We start from the raw sequence: 12,386 nt of genomic DNA on the forward strand, positions 1-12,386 counted from the left end.
TTTGAGCACACTCTTGTCTTCCTTTTCTGTCTAACAAACAGGCCCTCACCTTTCATGAGTCATATGATACTACCACTGCTTTCAAGCCTTTTCTGAAGTCCTGCCGGCAGCCAGGGAGAACTCTCTCTCCTTTGTGTCCCTACATTATGCAGATTAAAAACCACCACTTTTGCAGCTGGAACACTTGACTTGTTTACATGTTTGTCTCCCTCTATCCAAGTGTAAACCTCTGTGGGGATTGCTATTATTTGACTTGTTTTTTATGCTCAGTGTCCAGCACAAAACCTGTTACATACTAGGTATTTAACAAACTGTTGGGACTTCCCTGGTGGCGCAGTGGTTAAGAATCTGCCTGCCAATGCAGGGGACACAGGTTCAAGCCCTGGTCCGGGATGATCCCACATGCCGCAGAGCAACTAAGCCCATGGGCCACAACTACTGAGACTGTGCTCTAGAGCCCGTGAGCCATAACTACTGAAGCCCTCACGCCTAGAGCCCGTGCTCTGCAACGAGAAGCCACCGCAATGAGAAGCCCGCATACCACAACGAAGAGTAGCCCCCGTTCGCCACAGCTAGAGAAAGCCCGCACGCAGCAATCAAGACGAAACACAGCCAAAATTAAATAAATAAATTTATTTTTAAAAAAAAACTGTTGTTGAATGAATGAATTAGTCAGTAAAAAGTGAGCAGAGGGAGAGAACCTGTAACAATAGCAAACACCTATTTGGTGTTTCATGCATTCATTCAATACCAATTTTTTGAGTTCCTGTACTATGCCAGCCGTTGTTTTAGGCACTTGCAGTGAATAAAATGGACAAAAATGTCTACCCGCAAGGAGGTTATTTTCTAATGAGAAAGACAGTCAATAAGCAATATAAATAATAACTAAGCACACTGTATAGCATGTTAGAAGGTAATAAGAGCTGTATGGAAAAAAAGAGAGAGCAAGGCACAGAGAGGTGCCAGCTGCAGTAGTAAACGGGGCAGGCAGGGCCTGCCTCATTGAGAAAGCAAGATCTGAGCAAAGATCGGAGGGAAATGAGGGGTTTAGCCAAGGGCAAGAGCCCCCAAGGCAGAGGCAAAAGCTAAACCTTGAGGCCTAAGATGGAAATGTGCCTCATACAGTCCAGTGAACACAAGGAGGCCAGTGTGGCTGGGCCAGAGGGAGCCAAGTGGGAGATGAGGACTGAGGGGCAATGGCAGGGGAGACAGACCATGGAAGGCCTTGTAGACCATTGTAGAGACTTCAGCTTTTTCTCTGGGTGAAATCACATGCCATTGGTGGGTCTTGAGTGTAAGTGTGACATGATCAATTTATGTTGAGATGACTTTGGGTGCTACGTAGACCATGCATTGTAGACAGGCAAAGGCAGAAGCAGTGAGTCAGAGAGGAAGCTATTTCAGAAATCCAGGCCGACATGATGAGGGCCCAGAAGTGGTCAAATTCTGGTGATACTTTAAGAGGAAGCCTTTGATGCTGAGTGAGAAAGAGGAGTTGAGGATGACTCAGGTTTTTGGGATGACTCAGGTTTTTGGCCTGAACCAGAAGGAAGGCACTGCCCTAAAAGTTTTCCCTGTATTAACTCATCTAATCTCCACAATGAACTGATGAGGGAAGTAGTGCCAGGGTTCCTACTTTCAGTGGGGACACTAAGACAGAGAGGTCATCCGGGTCACACAGTTCATAAGCGACAGAGCCAGGATCTGACCAGGTGGCTGGTTCCAGAGTCAGTGCTCTCAGCCACTGCACCAAGCTCCCCTCCACGAAAGCAGCCTAGTTGGATAAAATGTTCTTATAGTCGGTCAAAATGCAAAAAGACCAAGGATAGTTCCCTCATCTGGGCAAAACTATTTGGGCCTGAAGTAGGATATTTGGCACAATAAAAAGAAAGAAAGGAAAAGATTCATGGGCACAATAACACAAAGCAAGCAGAAGACACGCTGGCCAAGATTCGTGCAGCTTTTAAGACAAAAGGCAGCAGGTCTGCGCTCACGGCCTTCACATTCAGGTAGTCAGATGCTTACATCATGCATACTGAAGTTGTAAGTACTAAGCACAGAATGTCCCCTTGGGCGGCCTGGGCACTTGAAGCCAATACTACCTCGTACCAAGCCTTCTCTCTTAGGAACCAGACTGTCCCCTAAATTAACTGAATCCTGTCGGCTTTAGAATATACACAAGGTACAGCAATATTTTCAAAATGCTGCAGCTTAAATATAGGAACAAGTGCTCTTTTAGATGATAAGGGTGTTGCAGTTTGTAAAGATTGTTGGGCCATATGTGCAAGTACAGCCTGACCTGATACCAGCTGTCAGTGAAAGCCATGATCACACCCAGGTAGCCCCATAAAAGTAAGAGCCCTCTGGTCTTCTCTCTGGGGCAGGCTGGTGTGACAGGACCTGCTGTGAGCCTGCTGCATTGTGACTGCATCTGCTGGAAACGTCTAGAAAAACTTTTGTCCCCACCTCCTCCCCAATCAACACATATACTTATGTCCTGAAGTGGAGGTACCAAACCCCTTGGTCTCTCTTGGGTAAGGATCCACCTTCTTTTCCTCCCCACTCAAGCCTGGTAAATCTGTATTCTTTGTGCTTATGTTATTTCATATTTTCACCAGTTACTACAGAAGGCTTTTAAGTCAAGCTTTTTTTTTTTTTTTTTTTTTTTTTTTTTGCGGTACGCGGGCCTCTCACTGTTGTGGCCTCTCCCGTTGCGGAGCACAGGCTCCGGACGTGCAGGCTCAGCGGCCATGGCTCACGGGCCCAGCTGCTCTGTGGCATGTGGGATCTTCCCGGACCGGGGCACGAACCCGTGTCCCCTGCATCGGCAGGTGGACTCTCAACCACTGCGCCACCAGGGAAGCCCTACAGAAGGCTTTTAAATATATTATCTCATTTAAACCATACAACAATCCAGCAAGAACTTGTACTATTATTCTCATTTTACAGATGAAGAAACAAGCTGAGAGAGGTTAACTGGCTTGTTCAAGGTTGCTTGGCATCTAATATCCATGCCTCACAGCTTCAGATTCAGCCTCCTTTCCACACTCCCACGCTGCTTCTCTGAACTGTGCAGCACATCTCATCCTTGGTCAATCAGTCGCCAGATTCAACTCTCCCATCAGAAGCTCTCTCACATCAGCCTCTTTCTTTCCAGTCACACATTCCAGCTCTCTTCCCCTCACCCTAATCAACTAATTTATCTCTGCCTTTAGTGTCTCATGCCTCCACCCCACCCTACCAGGTGACTCTTCTTAAGGTACCACTTTGGTCATACCTCTCCTCTCCCCCAAATCTTTGAAAGCTCCTATTTGCCTGGGGCATCAAGGGTGGATGCTGCAGCAGCTCATCTCCAGTGTCAGAGCCCTCCTCCCTACTGGCCTCATCTCTCTGTGACACCTACAGGATGCCTCACTCAGTTTGGTCTGTTGGCCTTTCCCTACACTTTCCTAATGCGTTCCTTCCCCTGGGCCTTGAGTTGTTATTTCTTTTCACTTAGAACACCTTGCCCACTAACCCACTCCCCATTTTGACAACCTGTACATCTTAAATACATGACCCAAATTTAAATACCTTCATGGAGCCTACCTGCTTGCTAAGTGCCATGACTTTCAATCATATGGCACCAATCATATACTTCCCTGTAACATAATCTCCTCTGCCAGCCTGCAAGCTCCAGGAGGTCCCAACTATGCGGTAGGCATCTTTGTATTTTGTATCACTCTAATGTCTAGCACAGGGCTCTGAACATAACAAGTGTACAACAAATGTGTAAAATGATTTGGTTAAATGAATATTCATATTAAACACCATCTATCCAGGCAAACATATGTGTTAGATTCCAAAATGAAAGACACACACATGTGCATGTGATACCACATATTTATTATCATACACACACCAAAAACCAAATCCAAACTTTGACAGTATCCACAGAGTTTTCCACAGTCATTAAAAGTAGTTAACAGAGATAAGGGATAATTGAAGAAGTATAACATCATAATCTTATAATTTATGTAACAATGTAGTCTGCTCAGTTAAGAATTCTGCTCAGTTAAGAATTCTACTCAGTTAAGACTGTAAAATGGCAATGTCCCACAGATATTTAAAATTTTACATTTGCATTTATTTGTAATATAGATATAGGTTCTAAAGGATTCATAGAGCTTTATGTCATAAGCCAGATTTTGCAGCTGGCCTTTTGGCCTTTTTATTTGTTAGGTAAGCAAACCCAAAGGCAAGGAAGTCCTGAAAAGTGGGATGAAACTCCAACAGAAACTCTGTGTGACCCACAGAGCTGTTTAATAAAACAATGCCCATCCAATCCTACAGATAACCATTCTAATCTGCTGATGTTCATACGGAGGTGACCTCTGCCAGCTGTGGTTTCTTTTCATGTAACATTCTAGCTCTCCATTCCTATTCATATAATGTAGAATGTGATTCTGTCACATGTTGCTATTAGTTCACAGGCACAGCAAACATTTTAAAGACTACAGGGAGACAAGGAGGGATTGTACAGTGCAGGGCAGAAAGTATGCAAGAGAAGAAACAAACCCTCCTGTTTTCTCTTCTTTTAGGTTTGCTTCCTTTTGGTCTTTACCCTACTGGGGTCTTTGGGAATTATGTGTATGTGTAACAGCATCTACCATACCTCCTCATTTTAGCACAGGCTGGATTTGAAGAGAAAAATAGGAAAACACTTAAGGAACCCTGAGACTCTCACAGAGAAATAAATTAGAGCTGCTGTTTCTTTTAGCTTTGCTCTCCTGTTCTTTACTATTTATTAAAAAAAAATGAAATCTCCCCTTTTATCAACCCTCAAATTCTCACACTGTAAGCGAGTGAAGTCACTAAAGGCAAATAACCTTACTAATTTGCTGAGTGTGAAGAGAAAAGGCCATGGTACAGATTAATGGGTTAGGAGGGAGACACCTAACTACAGGAGTTTACAGTTGGTAAAAACTCAGGCTTTGTTGTACAATAAGTATCACTGTGTGTTACACAATTACTGGGGTACTAATTGCTTACAGTCATACAAGCATAAGCAATCCTTCAAAATCAAGTAAAATAGAACAAGAAAAAAAAAACACTGTGGAAAAATTCAGAAATGTCCAAATATTGCTGTTTCTTGGGCAAAACTCTACTGATCAGTAGTTGGGTTCTCCAACAAGAAAATATGACTTTTAGAAAGTAGCAATTTTAAAGAAATGAGAGCTATGCAAAATGAATTTCAGTCCCTCATTATATAGTTTATAAGTTTGAAAAAAAGAATTCCAGGCTGTTAATTAATTCATAATTCTGGAAAATATTTTTCCATGCAGTGAATCTGTAACAATAACTATTATACAGTCTCTCTCTTGCTCGCTCTCATTATGAGAGAGACCCTTATCACCAGATCTTCCCTGGATAATCTCTGTGCCACCATTTGCTTCCAGTTGCTTCACAAGCCACTCTTAACCCAACCCTGGGTGGTCTAAAATCATTTAATGTGTGCCAATGATATGAACATTTACACATCTAACCAATATATATTTAACCGAGATAATCCTTTAAACCATGATAGTAGAAAGTGACATTACAATACTACAGACAACTATTTTTTCCATTGATAAATTCACCTCTTTCCCAAAATATACAAAGTTCATTGCAAAACGGTAATAGCAAAGTGTTCATTAAGCCATCAGAACAAATCACCTTGTTTTCAAAATAATAACTTAACCTTAGTTTCAAGTACTACCTTAAAGGATTGTCACTTTTAAACAGTTTACACAACAAAAGCGTTGTGAGGAAGTCTTACAAGCAAAACTGGTGCCGGCTACTCAAGAGATCCATTAAAAATTACCATTAGTGATTTTAAATGATAACTGATCAAAAATACACTTAACGTTCACCCTATTAGCTCTTTAGAATGGGAATTTAAGTTTAGAGTAAATACAGTGTCTTCTGAATATAGTCAACAAGCAACAAAGCCAGAGCCCACAGTTAAAGGTTTCCAGACCCGGCAGAAGGAATCTACTGTACGGCATGGATCTCTGTCCGTGCTCAAAATATCTAACGATATTTTTCATCTATACTGGACTTCTTTGAAGAGTACTATACTGTTTCACATCCTTCTTTCAATCTAACAAAATGTGTTAAATAAAACCTTTAGATTAGGTTTAAAAGCAGCTGAAAAACTGGCTGCTTTAGGCTCTAATTATCAGAAGACTGTTATCTGGGAGCTTTGGGCTCTCAAATATCAGAAACCCCAATAACTTATCATAAAAATACAAGCTCTTGGTTTTTAAAAATATACAAAATGCACTGCACATGGAAATATCTCTTGATTGTCAAGGAAGACAAGATAGCAGTCGTATTCATAGATTTATGCTGTGCTTGAATTTCAGTGATCTTTGTCTTTGCAGATTCCATTTTTCACTGTTTTGGGTAGCCTCTGACCTTTGGTGTAAGCACGGTACCAAAAATGGAGAAAGAGCAGCAGAAAGATGCACCCGTAACTCATAATGATGTACAGAAAGACTGGAAACTGGTACTTGCAATCCTCCATGAAAAAGAACTGGCCTATGTGTACAGTGACAATAACGAACTGGACCTAACAGACGGAAGAATGAAAAGTATTGTTTAGCTACGAAGAGTCACAATGGAGCAATTATTTAATGCATTCTTTGTCTGCTTATGTTTAAACACTCTCCAACCACATCCAGGCTACTGTTGGACAGGGAATTTTATCTTTCAATCTAGCCTCTATGGGAATGACAGTGGGTGGAACAATGTCAAAATGCAGATGGGAATTTGGAACTACTATTCAGTCCTGCCAAAGTGCACAGCTCCAGGGGGAGCTATGTAAATGTCCCTGGAGCAGGGCAGTGCAGCAGCCCTTTCACACTCAAAGAACCATCAGTCTCTGACTTGAGTCCTTGACCGATGAAATGCATACAGGACCACTACCTTATGGCCTAATTTTCTAGGGCAGTTTGATTTCAAACATTCTGTCCTGTTGTTAGACTGGATATTTCCGTTGGTGGGGAGGGGAATAAAAACATTCTAATTAGAGCCCCGCTTATTTTGTAGGAGCCAAAGCATCGCTAAGTCCTCATATCTGCCACTGGTCCTCCACCGTCATAGATAAAAAGTACATCCTACCTGCCAACTGCAGCAGAGAATCTGCAAGGAGTGAGAGAGCATTGGTGACCCTCCTAGCGATGCCCAAGGGCTCTGTGTTCTAGAACGTTCTACACAGTCTTAAAAGGGACATGTTTTGGGCTAACATCCAGATTTTTTGGATATATTTTTTCTCATGATTAAAAGGCAACATGCGTTCTGTGGAAATTTTGGAAAATAAAAATCTATACATAAAAATAAATAATGATTACCCACAATCTATCCTGTTATAACCATAGTTAAGATTTTCACATTGTTCCTGTTATAATCATCAGCTTTCCTTGCATTATCTTTTTTTTTTTTTTTTTGCAGTACGCGGGCCTCTCACTGTTGTGGCCTCTCCCGTTGCGGAGCACAGGCTCTGGACATGCAGGCTCAGCGGCCATGGCTCATGGGCCCAGCCGCTCTGCAGCATGTGGGATCTTCCTGGACTGGGGCACGAACCCGTGGGCCCCTGCATGGGCAGGCGTACTCTCAACCACTGCACCACCAGGGAAGCCCTCCTTGCATTATCTTAAGGAACTTTTAGAACATTCCTGCGCAGTAGATACAATTATTCCTCTCATTTTGCAGACGAGAAAATGAAACCTTAGAAAGTGTAAGCAGCATCCTCAACATTCTATGCAGATGTGTTTGTGTAAATATTATCAACATATTTGAAAAAATAATGAACATGCATTCTTTTTGCTATATAAGTATTTTTCCACATTATTAAAAAGTTTCTACAACATTTAAGAGTATGTTAAGTGAAAAAAAAGCCTGATACAAAATTCTATATGCAGTATAGATGTTCTAATTTCTCTGCAATGAGGATATATTACTTTACAATCATAAAAAATGCTTAAAAAGAAAGGACTTGTGAATAATTTTCATGACTTTGTAATATTCCCAAGCAGGAATTAAGATAATTTACTTCTTCATTTCCTTATGGTTGGTTATTTAGGGTGTTGTCACTTTTGTCAATATGTATATTACACCACCATTCTACACCTTTAACTCCCATAGTACTTTTACTAGTTGGAGGAAAAATAGACTTAAAAATGTTAGGACTAGATAGGCAGGCACACAGGAAGGCTCATAATCCTCTCAAAGTTACATTCCCTCAAGGTCATTTAGATCTAGAATACGGAATGTCTAACTCCTAATTTAATATTATGTATGATAAGGTTCACATAATTTTGAACATAAATATTTTTATTTTATATAAATGCATAAAACAGTATAAAGATACACACGCTAGTTTAATTGTCTGAGCCTCTTGGCTACCAAATAGGCTTTGCTTTCAATAAAATTCCTGACAAAATTTCACATAACAAAGAAAGGACAATTATGGGATGCCATAAGAGGCCAGACAATTTATATCCCTGTGTTTTGTAAACTTTGCTCTTTAGTTAGTATCCTCATTCGTAAGGAAGACAAGGGACTCCAGTTTAGTTTCGTATCTGGTTTTAAAGAAAATTAATTACTCACAAGCTGCAGTGATGTCAAATACTTTTTCCACCACAAATACTTCTGGTAGGCTGGTCCCAATGCACACAGTCCATAGTAGGAATACATGACTACATGTACAGCTGTATTTAGAAAGGCATGGAATGTTCCCAAACCACCTGGAAAAAAATATTGTAAAATAGGGGCACTGTTCCTTAAAATGAGACATATTTTTGTCTGAACTGAAATTTTAGTATAATTATTTCTTTAATTTTAGTAGGAAGAAAAATATATATGAAATATCACTATTGTTAAATAGCTATAAAATTAGAGGGAGCTGGATAATACATCCAGTTAGTAAAACTAAAATACAAATCTTGTAAAATAAATCAGCATGACTTTATTCTGTGATATCTTAACCTTAAAATAGTCTTATGATTTGGGTTTACTTTAACAAACTAAGTTGACTTCCTTTTAAATATAATATATTGCTAAGTAATAGTAATCCAATTCATTTTTAGTGAGAATTAACATATATAAAGCACACAAAGTACACCAATCTTAAGTGTACAACTTGATGATTTTTTACATATGTATACACCTATGTTACCACCACCAAATTCAAGGTATAGAACATTGCTGATGCCACATAAAGTTCCCATGTGCTCCTTCCAAGAACATACTCCTCCTAATGTAACTTTTATTCTGAATTCCATCATCAACTATTAGTTTTGCCTGTTACAAAACTTCATATAAATAGAATTACACAGGATGTATTCTTTGTGGCTACCTTCTTTCAATCAACATACTGTTTTTAAGATTCAACTATGTGATTGCCTTTTTATTGCTGTGTAGTATTACGTGATATGAATGCATCACAATGTATCCATCCTCCCATTAAAAGACATTTGTGTTGTCTTCAATTTGGGTTATTATGAATAAAGCCACTAAGAATATTATTTTACATAATATTGTGTGGGAATCAAATTAACTTTTTCCATTCTCAATAGTTTTCCATAAATACTTTTAGTGCCACAATTTTTTTTTTTTTTTTTTTTTTTGCCGCACTGCATGGCATGCGGAACTTCCCTGACCAAGGATCAAACCTGTTCCCCTGCAGTATGCAGTGGAAGCATGGAGTCTTAACCACTGAACCACCAGGGAAGTCCAAGTGCCACAAAATTTTGGCAGTAAAACCACTGGCTTTCATTACCAAGCTGTGCTAGGTTTGTTTTAATCAATCATTGTTTTTCCAAAATAAACATTTATTAATTGTTAAATCATCTTTCCTTACTGCTTCTATTTGACTATTATCAATTGTGCCTTCCTATCCTGGTTTTCCTCTTCTAATCTCACCACATCTCCCACTGATCACTTTCAATTTAGAATAGAAGAAAAGGACCCTGGGGGGAATATAAGCAAAGATTGTTACAATTGCCTTTAGCTGGATCAGTAGTACAGTGGAAGGGGTAACAGAGTGTTCAGTTGATGGTAGGGAAAAAAACCAAAACTCTTCCCTAGTGTCTCTTTCCTAAGATGCACAATCTTAAAGAATCTTCATTCTTTATGCACAGCCTGATTCAGCTTAGTAACGCTGACCTAGAATTTAAATTTTTCTCCAAAATATGCTATTTTATTTATTCTAATATTCTTTAATTTCAGAAATAAAGCAATACCTCACAGATTTGCCAATGTTAGAGGAAGGACTGAATTCATCAACACTATGAGTTATAGAAAGTTTAAAGCAAAATACAAATTTATTACTTCAACCACAATCTTCTAAGGAGAAATGTCATAAAAATTGTTTCATGGAAGAAATAATTATTTTTTTTAAAAATCATTCATAATTGCAGCAATGCTAGATTCTTCTAAATACTACCACTGCCAAAGTACACCCTTAAAATACTTGTTTTAAATAATTACTTGTAAGTAGTTTAAATATTCCCCTAAAATCTCTTTTCTGCTATACTGTGCTTCATAAACTTCCCTCTCCTAAGTAAGTAAATCAAATTTCAGCTAATCCTGTAATTACCACAAATTTCAAGTCAGAAGAAACTGAATTAATGAAGCTTATTAACAACCTTCCAGCTTTTATTATTTACATTTGGATTCGTCTTATTTCCCAAAAGAAACGTGAATAAATAAATTAGTATGGTATGAAAACAACTTTTCTAGGCTAATTTAAAAATAGAATAGATTAGGAGTCAAGCTGCTTAACATGGGGACAAGTCAAATACCTCTCAAGTCCATTTGTCTCACAATTACATATACACAGGGAATCTATTTCATGCTTGATAATGAACTACATTAGACTGAGCCTTTCTCACTAAGACACCTTTCCCATTTTTTGGTAGAAGAGTTCTATTTTCCACTCAGAAACTTTCACCATTTAAATGTCCTAAAATGAGGATCCTACGGACAGGAATTTAACAAAGCACTAGTATAGCTAAGAGTGTTCAGTAAGGGTTACTGATCAAAATAAGCTATCAAATCAAATTAACTTGCTTATTTTCTCTAGTAATGATTATTCTCTGAGAAGTTTTTTTAATGTTTGTTCACCAAAAAATCACATTTTAATTAGTAATGCTTTTCATATCTTCTTTGGAAGGCTTTTCTAATAAAGTATTTTCTAAGCTTGTTTTCTTCTTTATAATAGTTCTGAAAAGCAAACATCTCAGGATGAATTATAATTAGTACCATCACATTTTACTCCTTTGGTTTGGAAAAAAATAAAGGAACCACCTGGGTAATTATCACAACTTTCCATATCTCTGGGAGGGAGTATATACATAATTAATATAAAAACCTGCCTCAGAAATATTTTCATCACATTCAAAAGAAAAGGTGGATTGCTATTATCCCAGGGAGGAGTACAATAGGCAAACAGGAAATTAAATACTAGATAGAGATCAGCTGTGCTCAAGTTTTTGAAAGGACAGTTTAAACTGGACAGTTTTATTCGAGGAATGAAAGCCAATGCCACACCACACTTCTGGGAATACCTCAGCTCTTGTTGCTGTGCTTGTCACTGAATAGATATCAGGTGTGCTGTACAAGTGTTTACTAGGTTCCACACATGAGACTGAGCAGAAGTGCCAACTCATGGAACATATGAGAGAGAAGAAAACATTATTTTCTACCACTTACATTTTGTAAAGCAGAAGGGGAATTGAGGTGTGGACAATGAATCCACTACAAAGTGCTTAATGTACATGGTAACATTGAAAAATTGAGGAATATTATATGTTTAAATGTTCATTATTGAAAGCATTGCTTGTTTTTTAAATGGAAACTAGACTATCAGTGGACTCAAAGAGAGAAACTAGAAAAATGCTCAACTCTATTCTTAAATAAAATTTATTTTTTCCCATTATAGAACCAACAGATATTCAAACTAGAAAAAATAGAAAATGCAGAGATGGATAAAGAAGGAGAGGGAGACCACTTTTGTGTCGATTTCTCTAAATCATTGTTTTTGGGGTATTGTCTTCCTATATATTTTAAATCTATATTTATTTTTCAGCGTTATAATAGAATAATCTGGTCTCAGGGAAGAAATCTGAATAAGTGAGTTCTAAGGGAGTGAAAACACCTTGTCTAGCATACTTTAAAAACAGAATAGTAAGAATAGTCATCTATTTCTGATAATTTAGGAGCCAAGCTTCTTAACAAAAGTTTGAGCTAAATGTCTTTCAATATCATTTGCATTTCATGATTATAAACACAAGACATCATAACCATTCTATTACTGGATGTTTAGGTATTTTCTAATTTTCACCAAAAAAATAGTGTTA

The 12,386-nt window shown here is 38.4% G+C and overlaps 1 protein-coding gene across 1 annotated transcript in view; it reads right to left on the minus strand.

Annotated features, from left to right (window-relative positions):
• Positions 1-3,739: 3,739 nt before the first annotated feature.
• ELOVL7 (ELOVL fatty acid elongase 7) overlaps positions 3,740-12,386 on the minus strand; it is a 71,216-nt gene continuing 62,569 nt past the window's right edge. The window contains exons 7-8 of the mRNA XM_081233388.1: positions 8,635-8,771; positions 3,740-6,595 (exon numbers count right to left, since the gene is read on the minus strand). Coding sequence (XP_081089514.1) covers positions 6,386-6,595; positions 8,635-8,771 — 347 coding nt within the window. The 3' untranslated portion in view covers positions 3,740-6,385. The remainder of the gene's footprint in view (positions 6,596-8,634; positions 8,772-12,386) is intronic.

This window comes from Mesoplodon bidens (assembly GCF_964165515.1).
Source record: "Mesoplodon bidens genome assembly, chromosome: 4".
Lineage (NCBI taxonomy): Eukaryota > Metazoa > Chordata > Mammalia > Artiodactyla > Ziphiidae > Mesoplodon > Mesoplodon bidens.